This window comes from Plecotus auritus, assembly GCF_963455305.1.
Source record: "Plecotus auritus genome assembly, chromosome: 6".
Taxonomy (NCBI): Eukaryota; Metazoa; Chordata; class Mammalia; order Chiroptera; family Vespertilionidae; genus Plecotus; species Plecotus auritus.
In genome coordinates this window covers 38,966,261-38,989,797 of record NC_137773.1, presented here as the reverse complement: position 1 = coordinate 38,989,797, position 23,537 = coordinate 38,966,261, and the positions used below count along the sequence as shown (strand labels likewise).

The window sequence follows — 23,537 nt, the reverse complement described above, 5'->3', positions numbered from 1 at the left end:
GACCGGGGTGGGGGGCGTGCCTTGAGGTCCTCCATAAAGCCCTGCCAGGTGGGGGACACGGCCTGAGATCCCCTGTCAAGCCCCGCTGGGTGGAAGGTGCAGTCTGAAGTCCCCTGGCCTGGGCCAGGGTGTGGGCATGGCCTGAAGTCCCCTGTGAAGCCCCACCTGGTGGGGGGCTTGGCCTGAGGTCCCCTGGCCTGGCGCTGCGGCGGGGGTAGCAGTCTGAGGTCCCCTAGCCCAGCACCAGGACAGGAAGCGCACCTTGAGGTCCCCCATCAAGCCCCACTGGGTGGGGGGTGTGGCCTGAAGTTCCCTGTCAAGCCCCACCAGGTGCGGGGAGCTGCCTGAGGTCCCCTAGCCCAGCACCAGGTTGGGAACGCACCTTGAGGTCCCCTGTCAAGCCCTGCCGGGTGGGGGGCATGGCCTGAGGTCCCCTGTGAAGCCCTGCCAGGTGGGGGTGCAGCCTGAAGTCCTCTGTCAAGCCCCACCTGGTGGGGGGCATGGCCTGAGGTCCCCCAGCCTGGCGCTGGGGCGGGGGTCGCAGCCTGAGGTATCCTAGCCCAGCACCAGGACGGGAAGCCCACCTTGAGGTCCCCTGTCAAGCCCTGCTGGGTAGGGGGGCATGGCCTGAGGTCCCCTGTCAAACCCCATGGGGGCAGGAGAGGGCGTAGCCTCAGGTCCCTGTTGATTGCTCGTTAAGGCTCTTAATCGGAACTTGGCCTCAGCTGTACGTGCAGCCATCTTTGTGATGGAGTGATGGTCAATTAGCATATTCTCTCTTTATTAGATAGGATATTATTGGTAAGACATATGTAAGAGTCATAATTTGCTTTTGACATCATGTGGGGTTCATTTCTACAGGGTAATAAGTATCTTAACCATCTTGAGGTTCTATGTAAGATGAATGACAAAAAGGGGATAAAAACAGAATAAGGGGTTATGGGTATTTAAAAAAATAATTCTAACTAGTTTCATTAACTTCAGTTCTGATCAACCTTCTCAGATGATTAAAATCTGAGATAATAAGTAGAAAATCGTTATAAAAGAGTAAAGAGGATGATGATGTCAAAGGAATGTTTGATTCTGAAGGGACTTTAAGCATAAAAAGAGCTAGACAACTAAGAAAAAGCTGACTTGATTTTGGGATGATCTTGCTATTGTTAACTACCTGCTTTCTGCAGTTTTCTCCTCTTCTTGCCTGGATCTCCATAAATTAAATCTTAATATAGTTTTAATCAACCTAACCATGGAAACTGTTGATTACCAATAAAGTTTGCCTCAAAATAATGACATTTTCTCCACTTAAACAGCTATGTTGCCCCTAACGCCTTTTTAAATATAGACCAATTTCTTGCTTCCATTCGTGCACTCAAGAGAAATCAGTACTATCTTCAATAATCATGCCCCCTTATAGCATGGGCTCATGGACTAAGGAAGCTAGTACTGATGGGAGGTGGAGCAATGTTTTCTTTCTGATTGTGACTATGTTTTACATCTTGCTAAATCTGCTTATCAAAAATAGCATTATATTCATGATATATATTATCTATGAGACTTATTTTCTGGTTTAAAGCATATTTGATTCATGAAGTAGCCTGGTAGGCTTGAACATTCAGGAAAATGATGCAGTCAGTCCCGAGCTCTCTTAGTCCCGTTCATAACGTGATCCGTCTGCTACCCTTCTGGCATCAGACTTAGTTATTACAATATTATTGTTTATGTTCCCTATAGGAATGCCTGCCTATAGTTTAAATGCAATGGTAAGATTTATGCTGTGCATTGCAATTTCAAGCCACATTTTCATGGACATTATCTCATTTAATTCCTTCAAAATCTGAACTCTCTGCTTTTATAATCATTATTATTTTATTTTATTTTACTTTTTAAAATATATTTTATTGATTTTTTACAGAGAGGAAGGGAGAGGGATAGAGAGTTAGAAACATAGATGAGAGAGAAACATCGATCAGCTGCCTCCTGCACACCCCCCACTGGGGATGTGCCAGCAACCAAGGTACATGCCCTTGACTGGAATCGAACCTGGGACCCCTCAGTCCACAGGCCGATGCTCTATCCACTGAGCCAAACCAGCTAGGGCTATAATCATTATTATTTTATAGCTAAAGAAAACTCTGAAATAGAACAGAACATGGATTTGAAGTCAGGCTAGATCTAGATTTAAATCAGAGACTTATTTAAATCTAGATCCTACATGAATGTGGATACATTCATGTTACCTACATGAATATGTGCATATTATTTAATACCTCGGAAGTTTGGGTTCCTCACATTTGTTTATTTATTTGTTTGTTTGTTTATAAATGTATTATTGATTTCAGAGAGGAAGGGAGAGAGAGATAGAAATATCAATGATGAGAGAGAATCATTGATCGGCTGCTGCCTGCATGCCCTCCATTGGGGATTGAGCCCTCAACCTGGGCTCAACCACTGAACAACACTGGCTGGGCCTCACCTCTATTTTATTTTATTTTTTTATAAAGCAAAAATTTTATAATTAACGTGTGAAATTTCCCAATATTGCTTCTTTCATGTCTAAATTCCCTCATGAATAAATGGAGAAAATACTAGTACCGCACTTGTTGGTTGTGGAGTTTAGTATCTACATACTGTTATGGACCATTCTGTGATTGTATTAAAACGTCAGTTACATTTGGCACAAAAACAGAGGCTATATTATCAACTTCACAGAATGTTGTGAAGCTCTGACACTTGCAGAGGCAGCTAGTTTTGTTTTTTGTAAATACATATTTTTATTGATTTCAGAGAAGAAGGGAGAGGGAAAGAGAGAAACATCAATGATGAGAGGGAATCATTGATTGGCTGCCTCCTGTATGCCCCCTACTGGGGATCGAGCCTGCAACCCAGGCATGTGCCCTCGATTGGAATAGAACCTGGGACCCTTTAGTCTACAGGTCAACGCTCTATCCACTGAGCCAAACCAGGCAGGGCGGCAGCTAGTTTTTAGTTGGCGCTCAGTATGCACTAGTTTTTATCACTTCCTTTTATTTCCTGCAGAGAGGTTATAAATTTGCCCAGCATCATTGTTAGTAAATAGTGCTGCTGGTCTCTGCTTCAGATCTTCTTAGTATAATGAGAGTCAGCTTTCCTTTATAACACGAAGTGTTTGTATAATAGAGGAAAATACAACTAGAACACTCCAGTGAGAAATATATATTTATTCTTCATATCCACCTCTGTCTGTGTTGTGCTCTAGGTAACGTTTTCAGCTATTTTATCAGTTTATACAAATTTCCTATTTTCTTAATATGCTATTTTATCTGTTTAACTTATTCATCAAGATTCTTTATTTTAATAACTCATTTCTAGAGATTCCATTTACCTTTTTTTCCTCTATCTGCTAGGGTGTTTCAATAATATATTGAGTTTTCCTTATGTTTTCAATCTCTTCTTTTAGGTACCAATGATTTAAAGTATATTTTTGAATAGTCACTAACTAATAATTTTAATATTGACATCCTTGTCACTCTGGCTCCATTTATTTATTTTCCTGAATCCTGTCCATGGTGACTTGTCCCTCAGAGGCTATATACTTTTGTATTTGAGCTCTTATTAAGATTTTTTTTAAATAAAAATCTGTGGACATCCTGAGAAAAGGGTGCCTCTCTCAAGAAATAATTTTTATTCACAAATACTATAGGGGTATTGACGTTAATTCCTTGGGTTAGTATTCCTTGGAACATGAATGTAATATAAATTAGGTATCCCAACTCTATGAGAGCTTTCTTTAAAAAATAGAGTTTGTGTCAAAGTAGACTCATTTTTATGCTATGACCTATGTCAGGGAGCAGTTTGTTTTGTTTTTCTAACCTACCCTTTCATTGGGTTTAGGAATTTTGTTGAGGGAGAGAGAGATGGCATCCCCTTCCCCTCACCTTATGTAGAAGTTCCAGATCCAAGACGTACCACGAGCAGCCTCTCAGCACTGTGGCTAAAGCTGAACAGCTTTGGATGTGAGTGTGGCAAACGTCTACAGGCCACCAGCACATCAGAGCTGGCTCAAAACTGCATTTTCCCTTCTTCAAAACTCTGCATTTTCCCTTCTTCAAAACTTTGCATTTTCCCTTCTTTTCCTTAGGCCCATTGGAGGCTGTCCCTTACTTGTATACTCAGCCTTGCATTTTAGAGGATTTTGTTATCTTTATTCCAGCATTTGTGTGTATAGGGTTGCAAACAGATTGCCTTGCTGCTAGAATTGGTATTCTAGGAAAAACTTTCAAAGCATTATTATATATATTTCAATGCACTCTATAGTTCCACTTGGTGAGTCAGTCCTCATTCTCAGCATTCAGCTGTGCTCTGGCACTAGTTTGGAGAATTGATGTTATAGTTATGATGACTCCCACAAGTTTCAAAAAATAATTTTAGAAGCTGTTCTGCTTAAATTGTCTATATGCTAAAAGTCAGTGATTCTCAAACTTTTTGGTCTTTATATTCTTTTTTTCTAATTCTTTTTTTAAAAAAATTGATTTCAGAAAGGAGGGAGAGGGAGAGAGAGATAGGAACATCAATGATGAAAGAGAATCATTGAATGGCTGCCTCCTGCACACCCCACACTGGGGATCAAGCCTGCAACCCAGGCATGTGCCCTTGACTTGAATCGAACCTGGGACCTTTTAGTCCGTAGGCTGATGCTCTATCCACTGAGCCAAACCAGCTAGGGCTGGTCTTTACATTCTTAAGATTATTTTATGTAAATAATATTTATCAGTTGTCACTATACTAGAAATTAAAACTGGGAAATTATAAAAATAATTTATTTCAAATGAACAATAACTCATCAAATGTTAGCATAAAGAACATGCTTTTTTAATAAAAATTATGTCATTCAGCCCTAACCGGTTTGGCTCAGTGGATAGAGCGTCGGCCTGCGGACTGAAAGGTCCCAGGTTCGATTCTGGTCAAGGGCATGTACCTTGGTTGTGGGCACATCCCAGTAGGTGTGCAGGAGGCAGCTGATCGATGTTTCTCTCTCATCGATGTTTCTAGCTCTCCATTCCTCTCCCTTCCTCTCTGTAAAAAATCAATAAAATATATATTAAAAAATTATGTCATTCAAATTAAAAAATAGTGAGAAGACATGACTTGGTTTAAAATTTTTGCAAATCTCTTTATATCTATTTGGCTTATAGAGGACAGACAGGGCCTTATATCTGCTTGTGCTTGTGTTGTCTTTTGTTATTTTGGTTGAAATATACTAGGAAAATGTGGCCTCACAAAGATATGTAATTAGAAAATGGATGAGTATTTTTAGGTTATTATGGATGTGCTTTTTGAAAGTAAACTAAAACACACGGTAGTGTCTTAATGGTTAGGAGAGTGTGGTACGCAATGTGAAATCACATTAGTAAACTTTTATATTTTGTTAAGTTAATATCTGTTGGTATATTTTATATTTTAAGTGGATGTGTTTAGGCATGGGTTTTTAGCATCATTCATTGGTCAATTAGGAAATATTGGTTCACTGAATTAGGCAGATTTTCTTAATGTTGACACATTTCTCCATACAGTATATATAGAAACATCTCCTTTGTCAATATCATCATTGATCTAATCAGAAAAGTCTTTAAGCATTGGGAGGTTGTCAAGCTCACAGTGGCAGATGAAAGTTTTCCAATATTCTAATTTCACTAGGAAGCTTAAAATTTATCATTAGGGAAAAAATACTGTCAGTTGATTTCCTTGGAGTAACAGGTTTTCTTTGTTCATTTTTGGGTAAATGTCAGCCACGTGCCCAACCTGAATTACCATGTTTGTCCATCATTCTTTGAAGTACAAATGGTATTCAATGAAAAACACATTTAGTTTAGCGCATAACTCAATCTCATGATACATTATCTTTTAGTCGGCAGCAGAAATGCTTTCTCCATACTTCTTTTTTGTTACACAAAATATTAAAAAATGGTTGTATTCAAGGGTTCAGATTTGATAAAATTAATACATTTCATTTTGGTAATTTTAAAGTGGAATTGCTATGTCTTCCCCTGGGAATAAGTGGCAGTGAAAAATAAAGTGACTGATGGTGAAGTGTGGTGCCACTGTCCTGATTTGTGGTAGGCAATCTTACCTGCCCTGGCTTTTGCATCAGTGCAAGTGTTGACACTTTTGATCTTGTGAACCTCCTGAGGAGATCTGGGAAGATACGACGGAAGCCCAGGATTCTGCAGAACTCTGAGAAATTTTGCCACATCAGGGAATTGATCGCTAGTCAGTGGTGACAGTCATTGGTCGTGTGTGTGTTTCATGAAATTTTGTAAGGACTTTGAAGTATAAAAAGTTGGCAAATACTTAGAGCTGGCAAAGGTACACGTTGATCAATATGAGTTTGCAGCTCTGAATATTTTTCTAATCCTTGTCGATGAGAGAGGCTGTGTGTCCTTTACCACCAGATTTCCAGTTGTGGGGTGCTTTGCCCCTTTCTGCATTCTATTGCCAAGACTTAGATGCTTCAATATTGTTAATGAAGTTTCTTCTCCCGCCTTTCAGCAGGTTGGAGTGATAGTTTTATTCTTCCGTGTGCTTCTAATTCTGATGTTATGTACTTGCAGACTGTCAAACAGGCATACAGACCACCTGGGAAGCAACTGCCAAAAAGAAACATATTCACTAAAACATACTTAAATCACACTTTAATGTTGACATTGTGCATGGGAGAATCTCCAGACGTTTCCCTTTCTGAACCCCAGTATGTTCTCCAAACCGCATTTCAGCAGAAGTAATCATTTTATTGGGTGAGAAGAAGAGGTCAAGCCAATTTTTAAAAGTAGCTTAATTTTTTCATTAAACAGCAGTTGTAGCATTTTTTTTTCATGCATTGTGGCACCTAAAGCATAGAGAATTTCAGGGTAAAAATGCTTAAGGAAATTGCTGACATTATCTCTCTACTTTAATATTCTTTCGTTAGAACTATATTTTTTCTACTGAAAAATCATATTAGTTTAACATTCAATATTTTGAAATTTGTATTCCTTTGGTCTAGGCATAGAATACAGTTAACTTTTTCTATATAATCTTACTTTTGAAAAAAGTATATTTATTTATTTCAGAGAGGACGGGAGAAGGAGAGATAGAAACATCAATGATGAGAGAGAATCACTGATTGGCTGCCTCCTCCACACCCTCCCACTGGGGATCGAGCCCACAACCCAGGCATGTGCCCTTGGCCAGAATCGAACCTGGGACCCTTCAGTCCACAGGCTGACGCTCTATCCACTGAGCCAAGCCGGCTAAGGCTAATCTTACTTTTTAAGTGAATTAGTAGTGTAATTAAGTCTTCAAAGGAGTTCAAATATGTATATTTGTTGGACATTTACCATATTCAGAGTTTCTTGCTGAGTTCTGTGATGGATTCAAGGATGATACTGGGACATATACTTTAGCAAAAGAGATTATCAAACCTATTAGAAGCATGTATCAGTCTTAAGTGTGGATGATCTTATATAAACTAGGGTCAGATTTGAAAGACTCAGAGGTCATTGTATTTGTGAGATATGTTGTTATGAAGTTTTGCTCAGCGTTTAATGTGGATGTTCTCAGAAATGTAAAGAGAATATGTTCAGTGTGGTTGGCAGAATTCTACAATGACAGTCCTAAGATTTTTCTGCTGGTTATTCAGTCAAACTCTAATCTAGGTAAAGCTGTGAAGGGATTTTGCAGATGTAATTACAGTCCTTCAGTAAATCTTAACATATTGAGATCTAACTACATTTTCCCTGTAAAGCACAGGCAGGGAACTGAATTGTGCCAATAACGTCAATGAATTTGAAAGCTCGTACTTCCCCACACCTCAGCTTGGCTGACACCTTGATTTTAGCCTTGTGAGACCCTAAGCAGAGGACCCACTTAAGCTGAACCAGACTTCTGACCTATAGAACTGTACAATAATAAATGGGTATTACTTTCAGCCACTACATTTATAATAATTATGTAGCAATAGGAAACTAACACATTCAGACTAAAGGATGCATATTGTTATACACTAGAGGCCTGGTACATGAAATTCTGCAAGAAACTCACTTTCATCATACATAATAGGTAGGTTAAGAGTAAAGATATGAAAAATACACACCATGAAAAAAACTAATAACAATTAAAAAGACTTGAGTGGCTATGTTAATATCACACTATTTAGATTTCAGAGCAAAGAAAATTGCCAAGTACTAAGAGGGAAATTACATATTAATAGGTAAATTTACTAAGAAGATATAATGATCTTAAATGTTTCAGCACCTAATAATAGTGTTTTAAAATCATGAAACAAGAACTGACAGAACTAAAAGAAAAAATGGACAAATGCACAATTATATTTGGAAAATGTCAGCACTCCTCTTTCAGTAATTGACAGAACTGGTCAACAAAATGTGCAAGCATATAAGAATTGAATAGCCCTGCCCGGTGTGGCTCAGTTGGTTGGGCATCATTCCATGCACTGAAAGGTTGCCGGTTTGATTCCTGATCAGGCACATGCCTGGGTTGTTGGCTTGATCCCCAGTAGGGGGCATGCAAGAGGCATCCGATCAATGTTTCGCTCTCACATCAATGTTTTGCTCTCACATCAGTGTTTCTATCTCCCTTTCCGTCCACTCTCTCTAAAAATCAATAAAAATTTTAAATTAATTATGCTATTAACATTTATACACTGCTCTATTTAAAATAACAAAATCTGCAGGCTTTTTAAGCATCATGGAAAAATTTCCAAGAAAGAACATTTTACAGCTTATAAAACAAACTTTTACAAATTTAAAAGAATTGAAATCATACAATTTATGTACTTGAACATGATGGAATTAGACTAGAAGTCAATTACTGAAAGATAAGAAAATATTCTCCAAAATATTTGAAAATAACATATTTCTAAATAATCTTTAGGTCAACGAGGAAATTTTAAGAATATTAGAAGATGATTTGAACTTAAAAAAGAAAAGACAGCATATAAATTATGGGCTGCAGATAAAGCAATGCTTAGAGGAAAATTTGTAGGACTAAAGGTTTTTATTAAAAAAAGGAAAGGTATGAGGTCAATACTCTAAGTTTCTACCCAAATAAACTGAAAAGGAGGTGAAAGCAAAACAAACAAACATGCTCATATTAAACAGAAGGAAGAGAATAATGAATTTAAGAAATGGAATGAAGTGGAAACAGAAAAACAATTGTGAAAATCAATGGAAGCAAACCCGATTTTTTGAAAATGTCGGTAAAATTTTAAATCGGACTAATTTTATGAGGGCAGCATTATCCTAATATTAAAACTAATCCATGAAGTACAAGGGGGAAAAAACAAACAAACTCCAGTCAAACGTTCCTAATGAACATAGATTATTAGCAAATTGAACCAAGATATAAGAATATAGGATGGGGCTTATGTCAATATTTAAAAATCAATCTGTGTAATCAAACATATTTAAAGTCTAAATAAGAGAGACATGATTATGTGAACTGATGCAAAAAGAGCATGTGACAAAATTCAACATCCAGTCACAATAAGAACTCTCAGGAACATAAGCATAAGGGAATGGCCTTAATCTGATAAAGAGTGACTACAAAAAAGAAAAAAAAGATTAACATTATATGTAACAGTGAAAGAATGAATGTTTTCCCATTCAGACTGGAACCAGGCAAGGCTGTTCACTCTATTGTTTTAGAATTTCCAAATGGAAGGCTATTTCTTTGTTGTCCCCTTTATCCTTGTTTATATTCTACCCGTTCTTTAGAACCTTGATTAAACTTCACTTTTGGACTTCCTACATTGCCACTCTACCATGCATGAACTTGGCGGACTTCAGTGTACTTTTCTTATAACTTGCCTTCCTTCACTCCCTCCCTTTCTAATCTCTTGGTGGTCAACGATCATGTTCAATGCTCTGTGTCCTCAGCACAGAACACAGTGACTGAGCATCCCAGATTCCAATCTTTGTATTTCCGAATAGAAATGAATTCCTGATTAGAAAATAACATCTTTCCTATGGTTTTCAATAAAAGCAAGCTCAAACTTATCTGGTTTAATTCTTGGCTGCTGGTTTGTATCTTGGTAGGCACTGGCCAGAATATACATCAGACACTTTATATTTCTATTTTGGCAAGACAAGTTGCAGGGACAGGACTTGGAAACATAATTCTTAAGGAATTACTATGAAAAGTGGTTGTTCTCAAGATATTTCTCTTCTTAAGATCTTTTATTGTTAAATATTGATTTTAATTATAGAATTTTCTTTATATTAGAAAAGTTTTAAAGGTGCTATTAAACACCATATGAATATTAAAACATGCAGAGCATATCCTTGGGAAACAAAAACCTTCTTAAATTAGAAAATTCCCTGAGGTCTTCCTTACAGTGTTTAGAGTTGTTATTATAAGCGTCTGGAAGTCTAGCTCTGTGTTCACCACACACACATTGTTGTCAGTGAACAATAAGACTTTTAAATACGTCACCTCCTTTAACCCTTCAAGAGTTTTCTGTTATAAGGGATTGTTACCTCATTTTACAAATAAGAATGTTAAATTTAATATGGCTACCATGTTTCAGACATGTCAACATGTACTTGCATATGTTATCTAAATTAGCATTCCAAGGACAAATTATTTCCAGTTTTACTGTTGGGAAAACTGAGGCTGAGAAAACAACTAATTTTTCTTGGTCACAAAGCTAAAAATCGAGCCTGGGACTCAAACCCTAGAATATTTGACACAAGAGCATTGATTCTTAAAATTTTCTTTGCATTTTGCCTTTTTTACACTTAATATAGAAAGCAGGTCATGAAAAATTGTTATTGAATTCCAATCAGGATTTTAGAAAGTGTCACATTATTTTGGAGGAATCTTTAACCAATTTATTATGAACTACTTCTGTATACATACCTAAAAACTGGAAGCTTAAAAATGCATCTAGAGTTGAAATCATTTGTCCCTAAGTAAACATTTTATTTAATACATTATGTCAAATATAATATTTTGAATATTAATAGTTGACATTTGAGAACATCCAGATATTCATAGTTGTAACTGCATTATAATTATAATCTTTAGATTTCTACAGTTTATTTATTTCTCTAGGTCTTTACTTGAATATAAACACTGATAATAGTGAGTTAGAAAGGAAGTTAAGAATAACAGTGATTAAAAATTGGCATGTGAAAAAGGAATGTTGTGTCAAATTGAAAATTGAGTTGGTTTGTAGTTATAAATGTGTGCTGTCAATATTTTTACTAGTATACTAAAAAAGCAATTTATACAGCTTTTTAGTAGCATGACATTTTTAGTTTTAATTGTCCCTGCTTAATGCCTTCAGGATATGATTACGTTATAACATTATATAATGCATTAGCCAAATCCCTGATTTATATGCTATCAGAACACTTTTAAATTTTTCCAGCTGTATTCTAAAACCTACTTCATGAAAACCTCTAACTGTGATTCATCTTACCTATTTTTTTTAAAGTCATGACAGTTTTTTAATCCTTGAGGCACATGAAATCATTAAACCTAATTCATTTTTTTTTCCACTTGTGAGCTCAGTCATATAGAAAGCCTAAATACTCTGGTTTACCTTTCTTTACATGAACATAGCAGTGAGAATACCAGTGTTCAGCCATGTTTGGGGTGGACTGCGCAGTAAAGTTCTCATTGCTGATTTACTAGAATTAGATGAGAATCCACCACATATGGCTTTTTCAATGTGCCACAATAATTATATTTTTCAAAGTTACACTGAAATCTAAATTAAGAATTTCAAATGGTATGTAGTATTAGTGTATTAGTGATATATCAAAACCACAATAATGTACATTGGAGTCTGGCTTAACTTGAACTCTCCAAGGACTTGAGAGTTTAATTTCTAAAACCATCCAGTCAGCTGGTACTTTGTGTTTGTCTCTCTTATTCTTGATCAGTTTACTAGGGAACAATGAACTTTTGCCAATTTCCTTTTACATTTATTTTATTCATATTTTTCTCTTTATTATTCCTTTCTTCTATTTTCTTAAGCTTTGATTCTCTCTTCTTTTCCTAGCTCCTGGAAAAAAGTTTAATCATTGATTCTCAGTCTTTTTTGTATTTTCTAATATATGTTATGAATTTTCGTAAGTACTGTTGTTTCAGCCCACACGTTTGATGTGTTCTGTTTTTATTATGATTATGTTTAAGTACTTTCTAATTTCCATTGTAATTCCTTCTTTTACTTGTGGAAGTATATCATCCCAAGTCTAGGCAGTTTGGGTTTCTCCACTTAACTCTTTAGTTCTTGATTTCTTAATTACTTCCTTTGTGGCCTGTGGATGATTTACACTTTTGAAATTTATTTTTTTTCACTTCTTAGTATATGGCCAATTTTTATAAATGTATTAAACAGTACACTTAAAAAAATAGTATGGAGATTTCTCAAAAGTTTATGACTAGAATTACAATATGATCCAGCCATTCCTCTCTTGGGAATTTATCGAAAGAACACAAGAACACTAGTTCAGAAAGATATATGTACAGTCATATTCATTATAGCATTATTTATAGTAGTCATTGAAGCACCCTAAGTGTCCATAGATAGATGAATGGATAAAGAAGACATCACATACACGCACAGGAATACAACTCAGCCATAAAAAAGAATGGTATCTTGCCATTTGTGACAGATTGGATAGACCCTGAGAGTCTCTTATGGTAAGCGAAATAAGTCAGACAGAGAAAGACAGTGATTTCACTCATATGTGGAATCCAGAAAAACAAACAAACAAGCAAATGAATGACAAATTCATAGATACAGAGAACAGATTGGTGGTTACCAGAACATAAGGTGGTAGGGAGAAGAGCAAAATGGGTGAAGGGATCAATTGTATGGTGATGGATAGTAAGTAGAATTTTGGTGGTGATCATGTTGTAGTGTATACACATGTCAAATTATAATGTACACCTGAAATGTATATAATGTTATACATTAATTTTATCTTAATAAAAGCATGAATTTTGTTGTTGGGTGAAATATTCTAGTATGTCAGTTAAGGCATACTTGCTACTTTTTTGTTCAGATCTTTAGGTCCTTAGTGAAATTTTTATGGTTATTCTATCAGCTATTAAAAGAGACATGTTAGCCCTGGCCGGTTTGGCTCAGTGGATAGAGCATTGGCCTGCAGACTGAAGGGTCCCAGGTTCGATTCCGGTTAAGGGCATGTGCCTTGGTTGTGGGCACGTCCTCAGTGGGAGGTGTGCAGGAGGCGGCTGATTGATGTTTCTCTCTCATCGATGTTTCTAACTCTCTCTACCTCTCCCTTCCTCTCTGTAAAAAATCAATGGAATATATTTTAAAAATAAAATAAAAAAGACATGTTAAAGTTTTTAGGTTAAATTCTGGATTTGTCTATTTTTCTTCTTAATTCTATTTATTTTCGCTTTATATATTTTTAGGCCTAGTTATTGTGCAAATACAGATTTAGAATTGTGATATCTTGTTGGAGTGACCCCTTTATCACAAAAATATTCCTTTTTATCTCTCTTTATGCTATGGCTTAAATTCAATTTGTCTAGTTGTGTATTTGCAATATATTGTCACCCTTGCTCTGTTTTGGTTAATATTTGAATATTATACCTTTTTCTATTCTTTTTCCTATTATTTCTCTGTCCTTATACTTAAAGTGTTGTTTCTTCTAAGCAGAATAGAGTTGGGGTTTATGTGTTTTTTTTATCCAGTTCTATAATACTAGTTTTGATTTAGCAGTCTTTTTTATTTAATGCAAGTTTTGGTATGAAATGCTATCTGTTTCTTATTTGACGTTATTTCATGTTTTTCTCCTTTCTTGCATTTTTAAATAGATAAATCCAATATTTGTATGCCACTTTCTTTCTATATGGTTGTTGGTTATGCGTTATGTTACTGTTCTTTTGCAATTATATTACACTAGGGGCCCAGTGCACGAATTCGTGCACCTTGAAAGGAACTGTGGGTCACGAGGCTGTGGCAGGCACTGGGGTGGGTCTCGGCCCATCCTCCGCACCTCCACCTGGCCCCTCCTGCCGTGGCCCCCAGTCCCCTGTCTGCCAGCAGCCCTGCTCCCGATGCCCACGTGCTGACGGCGCTGGCCCTGCTCGCACCTGCTGACGGCACGGAACAATTGGGGCCAGCGCCAGCAGCAGGTGTGAGTGGTGGCTGCTGCCCCAATTGTCCCTCAGGAACGGGGGGAGGTGGAGAAGCCCTCAGGGGTGTTCAGGGCTGGCAGCCGCTGCTCGTAACCGCTGATGGTGCCGAGCGATTGGGACTGGTGTGAGCAGCGGCTCCAGCACCAGCTGCGGGTGCGAGTGGGGCCAGCACAGGCAGTGGGTGTGAGCGGCGGCTCTGGCGCCAGCAGCGGGTGAAAGTGGGGCTGGTGCCGGCAGCAGGTGTGAGTGCTGGGAGGGACCATGGCATGTGGAAGCAAAAATTTTTCAGTAACCACCAGAGGCTCGCCCTGATGACAGTGACTGGTGCCCCGCCTTGGTCTGGCATCCTTGCTCACCTGCTCCACCATCTTGCCATGGCTGACGCCTGCCATGTTCTGTGCATGCCCCCTGGTGGTCAGCACACGTCATAGCTATCGGTTGTTCCACCGTTCAGTCTATTTGCATATTAGCCTCTTATTATATAGGATGTTATGACTTGTATCCTTCACAACTCTCCTGGTATTACTAGAACTTGTGAACACTTGAACTCTATCCCTCACAATAAATGGTCACATGTATTTTAGTTGACTATATTTTAAATTTTAAGACATTAAAATTAGTGTTTCATATATTTAATATTTGTTTATAGTTACACATTTACTTACCCTGTTTAGTGTTCTTTATCTCCTTCTTCATCTCCATGTTTTAGTCTGGGATTTTTCCTTCTGCTTGAAGAAATTTCTTTATCTCAGTATTTTGATATCATGAAGAAGGGTTTCTTTCTCCAATTTGCAAAAAGATGCACTTGGATTGTGGTGACCCAGTGAATGTGGATTTGAAGTTCCCTATTTTTATGTTAAAATGTCTTTATTTCATTATAATTTTTCTCTAGTGTTTATGTCAGTGGCTTTCCTCTCACTGTGGACCACTTTCTTCACTTGGTTTGTAATTTTTATCTATGAACTCATCTTCAGGGTGAATATTCTGTTTGCTGGGATGATAAAGTATGTCATAATAGTGATATTTCATTTGTTTTTTACTGAACTAACAAGGATTTCCCCAGTGTATGATCAAGTTGTACATTATAGTCATGGCTTAGTATTTGTGTAGGGATCTCATTTCCTTACTCACTAATACCCGTCCCTGCAGATATTTTGAAACACACCGTTATTTAACAAGACAGGTATCTTATCTGATACCCAGGTTGTGACATCAGTCACTCATGATCTGAATACTCCATATTTTGAGTTTTTAAGCTTTATTCTTATACTTGGGAATTCTTTTTCTTCAATCTTACTATGCATTAAACATTTTATATATTACACAAAAGGATGCTCATTCTACCATGATGCAGGAACACATAAATAACATTTTAATGTGTATAAAATATTCTGCATTTTTGACTACAGAAATTCACTGTACTGTTTATTAAACTAATGTTTCTTTTTGTTCGAGGTCACTTTTTTCTTAATGTTCATAGAAACTGTACTGTTAAGAATGTAATAGATTTGTCAAACATTAAAAAGAAACTGGAAGCCTGTTTTTAAAATATATAGCTATATGATAGTAAACTCATAACTTGTATAATTGTACTTTTATATTACTAGATCATCATCTTGTATTTTAATGGAACAGAGACAGATAATTAACAAACTAGTAAGGCAAGTTATTTTAAAATGTGTTTAAAATCCAAATTGAATGTAATCATATAAATGGTTTTCATATTGTCTGGGCACCATCATTAATAATTCTATATATTTTTTTAAATTTGTAGATGAAATAAATTTTGATTCTTCAAAAGTACCTTTTTAAGGTCCTGCATTGAATCACATCTTATATTAATCTTTGTTTCAGAAGATTTAATCTATGTAATTCCTTTAACACTCTTTATTGAGAATGTGCTAAATACAGTGTTGATGCAGAGATGCATTACATGGCTTGCACCTTTAAAGAACCTAAGCTACTCCTCTCTGGGTGACATCAACTCTCAAAAGCATCTCCTCACCCCTTTTCCTGTTCAGTCTTTTGTTCAGGAATCACCCCCACTCCCAGTTTCCACTGCCTTTCCCTGGCTATTCTCTGCCCATTCTGTGATAACAACTAGCTGTTTTCTTTCTTTTTTTAAATATATTTTTATTGATTTCAGAGAGGAAAGGAGAGGGAGAGAAAGATAGAAACATCAATGATGAGACAGAATAATTGATTGGCTGCCTCCTACACGCCTCACACTGGGGATCGAGCCGGCAACCCATGCATGTGCCCTGACTGAGAATCGAACCTTGACCTCCTGATTCTTAGGTCAATGCTCAACCATTGAGCCACACTGTCTGGGCCTGTTCTCTTTTCTAAAAGCACTTTGATTTTTCTATATCAGATGTCTCTTTTTATTCTCCCATAATATTCTATGTACATCTGTATGTCTTGATCACATTTTCACATTTTAGAATGAGTATTGTTCTGGCTCATGCTTCTGAAGACATGGTTAGCATGTATTAATCTTGTACCTTCGGCACCTGTCCATATTACATTACTGGTTCCATTAGGCCTCAAGTAATAGAACTCAGAGGTAAATAACTCATACTGTGCAGTCATAGGATAAATAACTTACCTAAAACTGTGCTAGGAGAGCAAGGATTTTGAACTCAGGTAGTCTAGCTAGTGGTTAAAAGCAACAGTTCTGGACCTGGATGACTGACTGACTTTTGTTAGGATATATCCATCTAATCACATAATAACTCTGATTTCCCAATCAGTCCATTATGGTCACATGCATCCTGCATGGTTTTAAGGGTTTGGTCATCTTGATCAGGCATATCATAGCATGTCCTAGGACAGTGCACTAGTTTTCAAATGAGAGATACTGTAGACTCCTGCATGACTTGATTAATTTTTAGGTGAGAAATTCAAGGCTATTTTGATTTCCTGTATATTTCCAGTTTTTTTTATATTAAAAGAGTGCATTAAAAAGGGTCTGTATTACATCTATCTTTAAATAACAGCTATATTGAATCCTTTCTTCTTCTAACCTCTACCCTTTATCATAATAGGAAACATGTGGGTTTTGGAAAGGGACTGAAAGGCATGAGCTTTTAAACAGAATAATGCAAGTCATTTAAATTAGTCATGGTTTCACTCATTCTCCATGATTTTGAAGTCAAAGAAAGTCTTGGTATGCCAAATGTAAGAACAATGAAATTAAAATTTATTAGAGTCTTAAAGATTCAGACTTAATAGTCACATAAAAGGAGAATAATGGTAGAGGGTCATTTTTGATTGTTAAATTACACCCTGGTCTCTAAGAGATTTTATTAGTATTCAAATTTCATCGACATATTATCACATTTATGTCTTTAATTTTGTCATTAATAAACTATTTATAAATATTTACATAAATGTGAAAAATGGGTAAAGGAGGAAAACTACATATAATCTCTCCACCTAATATAATTTCTATTAGCTAGTTAGCATATTTTTGTAATCTTTTTGTTCTATTAAAATGTGATGGTATAGTTTTTAATACTTAGTTGTAATCATACTCCTATGTTAATATGTACTCATCACTTTTGAATTATATTTTATATAAATTCATATTTTATAGTATAAATATATATCTTACATATTATAAATTATAACCTTTATCAGCATAATATTTTCAATGGCCACACAAACCTGTTGAGGAATCTAGGGCCCCCAGAGAGGTCACTGTTCATTCTTTCTCTTCTCCTTTACCACAGGCTAATGCCAGGCAGATACCAAAGTTGTATATCTGTTGCATTCTTCTTTCATTCTTCTTGCTTCCTACTCCTATAAAATTTCTCCTGTCCACAGATGAAAGCTCTTCATGTGAAGCAGCAGCTGTTGAGTTTTCTAATCTTATCCCTCACTGTCACTGAGATTAATCTCACTGATTCTTGCCCATATCCTATGGATGCTGGCCACCTTTTCCACCTTCCTGAGTTCATTGTGATCATGTTCATATAATCAGTCCACCCAACATTACTTAATAATTCTTTGACCCCAATATTGATGATCTCTACTACCCTTCTTTACTCTCGTGGCAACACCTAACTATGTCATGAAACTTCACCTCCGAAATCCTCAACCTCTAAATCCCACCCTCTTATCACAATCTCCAATACTTTTTTGGAAAGTGTCTGTTCTTTCTCAATGTTCTTTTTCATTGATGTATTTATTCTCCTGACAACTGGATTCTATTCTCCAAATCATCAGGCTCCATTTGACCTTACTTCTTAACTTATCTAGCATAGGTCATGCAAGTTCTATTCCTTCTTTCCCTTTCAGTTTTACTGCCAACTCTTATATCCTTTGATTCTTCCTTTATAACTGGTCTACAAAACCTCATCCCAAATTTAATCCAAATATTACTCTTCTCTGTTTCAGCCAATAGGTTGGATATTCACAACTGGATATATTAGTGTTACTCTAGGCCAGGGGTGGGCAAACTTTTTGACTCGAGGGCCACAATGGGTTCTTAAACTGGACCGGAGGGCCGGAACAAAAGCATGGATGGAGTGTTTGTGTGAACTAATATAAATTCAAAGTAAAGGAGCGGAGGGGAGAGCAAGAGAACCGGATAGAACAGCCGGATCCGGCCCGCGGGCTGTAGTTTGCCCACGGCTGCTCTAGGCTCATGCCCTTCACTACCAGCTGAATCATCTATTTTCTGATCAATTTACATTAAGTTTTCCACTAGTATTTAATCAACTGTCTTTCCCATTTCTCTCAGTTGTTATTCTAAGCTTTTGTTTCTTTTCCAAAAAATACTATTCAACTCCCATCCACTTTTGACCCATGCATCAGATACTGTCCCCTGTTTTTCACTGAGACATATAAGAATATCATAAAGTAATGTTCTTAACAAGCTATATCTATGAAAATCCTACAGCAATTATATTCTATTGTGAAACTGTAATTATTTCTATTAAAGTCAGCAGCAAAAACAAGGAGCTCAATATCATACATATATTTTACCAGTATGTTGGAAATCCTAGCCAATGTAGGAAAATTACAGAAAAATATCGTGTGTGTGTGTGTGTGTGTGTGTACTTATATAATGCACTAGAGGCCCAGTGCATGGATTCATGTACCATTGGGGTCCCTTGGCCTGGCCTGTGGGGATTGGGCTGAAACCGGCTCTCTGACATCCCACAAGGGGTCCTGGATTGTGAGAGGGTGCGGGCCAGGCTGAGGGACTCCACCAGTGCACAATCGAGGCCAGGGAAGGACCACGGGAGGGCTCCAGGGCGTGTCCGACCTGTCTCGCCCAGTCCCGATCAGCAGGACCTCAGCAGCAAGCTAACCTACCAGTTGGAGCATCTGCCCCCTGGTGCTCAGTGCGTGTCATAGTGACTGGTTGAACAGTTGAATGAACAGTCGGACACTTAGCATATTATTCTTTTATTATATAGGATATGGTGATGATATTAAGTTGTGAAAAAAGTAGTGAAATATATAAGCATCCTAAGGGAAATTTTGTACCAAATTGTGATTATTGGCATGCTAATTACAGTTTAGCTTAATTTAGTACCTTTGTAGGATTTTTAATCTCAAACTACATCTTTAAAAATTTTTTTAAAGCTCATGAGAATTTTAATACTCTATTGATAAGGAGATACTTTCCTTTTACCTTCCTTCTCTCTCTCCCTCCTTTCTTTCTTCTTTTCTTCACTATGACACAAGTTCAATTAACTCCAAATCTTTATTTTCCATTGTTTGTTGTATTAATAAGTACAGGACAACTCTCTTAAAATTCACATTATGTTTAAGAATTTTTAAAGGCTTTATTTAATTTGTTGTTTAATGGAACTAGATAAAGACTTTATTTTTCTCTTCCTTCTCTTCTCACTTTCCCAACCCCTTCCCACTTATCACTACCACCATCTTTCCTTTTTACTTTATCTTGATTTAACCCTGGAGTACTTTCAATTGCCTTAATAAGTAAAATGAACTAGTAGGGCTTATCATCTTTCCATTTATCCATTATCCATCCATCCACCTATACATTCATAAATAAGTCATTTAATCTATTTGTAGATTTAAAATTTCTATATAATCTATTTTTACTTATAAATATTTAGAGAAAAAACACATCTATATATTTAATCTCAGTTGTTTCTGTAGTTATATTTTTTAAATAATATGTTTATACTATATATCATTTAAAGATTATATCTCATTTCCCTGATAGGCTAGTGAATACCAGGCCTTCACATTCTATATGAAGGTTTTGAAAGAGTAGTAGAGGATTTTAAATATATTTTTATTTAATCTCCATTTTCAACCCTCCAGCAATGCCTCTCCTCAAACCTTGTGTGCCTCAGATCTTGAGCCTCTGTGGAATTCTATCTCCCTCATGAACTCCTTCTCTCATGCCATTTGGCTGTGGCTTCACTAAATCTATTCATATACTTCCATGAGTTTTCTACTTTTTCCCAGATATGGGAAGTTGTTTTATTCTTCTATTTTAATTTAATCATTTCTTACTATTATATTTTAAGTTTCTGCAAGGAGAAAACTCACAAGCAGCCAGCTAACCATCTTTTACTAGAAGCAAAATACATGTTGGCTGATAGATCAGTTCAAAGTTGAGTTCAAACACCCATTCTATCATATTTAGTAGTCATGTGATATTTGGGAAATCATTTTGCCTGTTCAGGCCTTTATAATTTTATAATAAGATTAAATGTGTTTTATAAGGATATGAGAATTAAAGAATATACAATGAATTCAATAATGCTAGATATTATTTTAATAATTTTTGTTAAATAGTTTTGTGAAAATGCAGTAAAATTTACATTTAGAATATTTCAGTCCCTTGTGTTAAATGATATTTATTCAGTGATATATCTGAGTTGGTAAAATAGCACATAAATCTTTGACTAAAGAATTATAAATGATTTCAGATATTGTCATCTTTACTGATAATTTAAACCAAAAGATCAAATACCTTGCCAGAGGTTTTATCTTAAATAATATTTCACTATTATATACTCTTCAGTTGGATCATCTTATTAGCCAAGAAATTTTCGAGGAAACATAAATTTTCCAAATATCACAGATAGTTTTTTAAAAAATATATTTTTATTGATTTCAGAGAGGAAGGGAGAGAGAGATAGAAACATCAATGATGAGATAGAATCATTGATATGCTGCCTCCTGCATGCCCCCTGCTGGTGATCGAGCCCACAACTCGGGTATGTGCCCTTGGCCTGAATGGAGCCCAGGACCCTTCAGTCCTCAGGCTGACGCTCTATCCGCTGAGCCAAACCGCCCAGGGGCCACAGATAGTTTTCGTCATATTAATTAAAATAGTATTCCACAACATTACATTTCAGAATTTATTAACTCAAAATATAAACGTATGTACAAGAATATCCTATATGTAGTTTATTTTATTTTATGATATTTCTTTGATACTAGGTTCTTCACAAGAACTGAAAAATATTTAGCATAATCATTGCTTTTTTGTTTACATTTCTAAGTTGCTACTGTTCATTTATCTTAAATTACAATGAAAAGTGGTCATTATAAATGTATTTTTATAGTATGCCTTTTGAGAATTGGATAATTGATTAAATAATTTCATCTAAAATGTGAAATTCAAAAGAATACTAACAGTTTATGAGTGACTTATACATGTGCATTTTCCCCTAAAATTCCACTTATAAAGGCTAGATATATTTTAACATTGACATATTTTTTGTTTCTTCACTTTTTGTTTCTTCTATTAGTACCTAGCATAAGTATTTGCATCTTAATTCTGACATATGATCTTTAATGTTTGTGTTTTCTAGGTATAGCTTATTTGAGTGGAATGTGTAGTGAAAAGAGGAAATGTATTATTGCTGAAGACAATGGTCTGAATCTTGCATTTACAATTGCTCATGAAATGGGTCATAAGTAAGTAAAAATTCTGGCTATGCTAGCAGAACTTTACAATTTGAGTTATTGAGTTACTTGCATACATTTTTCTTTGTTTTTTAATGCTCACCTGAGGATATGTTTTTATTGAGTTTAGAGAGAGAGGAAGGAAAGAGAGAAACATTGATGTGAGAGTGATACACCGATCGGTTGCTTCCTGTATGCGCCAACTGGGCATCTAACCCACAACCTGGTTATGTGCCCTGATGAGAAATTGAACCAGCAATTTTTTGGTGTGCAGGACAATGCTCCAATCAACTGAGCCACCTGGCCAGGGAGCATTTATATTTTTTTCCTTTGGGCTCAAGCTTTTAAAAAATTAGGGAAACAAGAAAAGGTGGAGAAGACCTTCTAAATTTAAAAAGTGTCTTCTGAATATTGTAACCATTCCTGATAGGTTGGATAACATTTTATTACATTATTAAAATCCTCATCTGGACAGTCATTACATGGCATATGATTGATTTCATTACACATTTTCAAATGAAATAAGCATTGCAATAATCATGGCACTACAAAGCTGTGTATTATTTAAAAATCTAAGGAAAACACTTTGAACAAGTTTAAATACTTTTAGTCTATAATGGTACCAATGTTTATTTTGCCCAACACAGAGTAAAGGAATTAATCTTCATGGTTTAGGGATAATGGATTTGAAAGAGAATTAAACCAGACACATAATTAACATGTAACAACATTAACTATGTTCCAGGCACAATCTAAGCACTTGACATCAATTAGTTCATTTAAAACTAATAAAAAGAAAGCATCTCATTTTACAGATAATATTAATAATAGCAATAAATAATTATTAATAACAATTATTTATATAGCACTTACATAGCACTTACTATGTGCCAGGCACATTTCTATGTGCTCTAGGGAAGTTAATTTACCTTTTCAAAGTTATAAAAACAGTAAGTGTTGGAGGAAGGATTTGAACTCAAGTCATCTAACGCAGGCCATACTATTGTGAATTTCTTTGTTACCTGTTTGTTACTTTTGGGCCCTAAATCACTCATCAGTAAAATGGGGATAATATCTGTGTCATGAGGTCTATGCACATATTTACAGGCAGTATATTATACTATACATAGTGTGAGTTAGAAAATCAGACTGAATGTTGACTGTTGGCTTTCCTACACAGTCACAGCATCAGCAGTACAAATGAAAGTATTTTAATTGGACTCAGATTTAGTGAGGTCCTTCTCAGGGAGGTAGGTGATCATTATGGCGCCTTATTTGGTCAAAGACATATTTAGCTTGGCTGATGGTGTTTATAAAAGTGAATCAGTTGCCAGCATTAAAAAATATAAATTTGACATAAAAAATTCAAATTTCCAGACTTGGCAACACTAGACCCACAGTCCCATATGGCAACCATTCCTTGGCGCTGAGTAGCGTCTGTACCCTGCAGACTGGGCCCATCTTTCTAGCTC

The 23,537-nt window shown here is 36.2% G+C and overlaps 1 protein-coding gene across 1 annotated transcript in view; it reads left to right on the top strand.

Moving 5' to 3' along the window:
- The window catches only part of ADAMTS19 (ADAM metallopeptidase with thrombospondin type 1 motif 19), a gene marked incomplete at both ends in the record, with an annotated part of 216,683 nt that overhangs the window by 70,583 nt on the left and 122,563 nt on the right, over positions 1 to 23,537 (top strand). Inside the window, one exon of the mRNA XM_080672669.1 lies at positions 21,972 to 22,077. Coding sequence (XP_080528795.1) covers positions 21,972 to 22,077 — 106 coding nt within the window. The remainder of the gene's footprint in view (positions 1 to 21,971; positions 22,078 to 23,537) is intronic.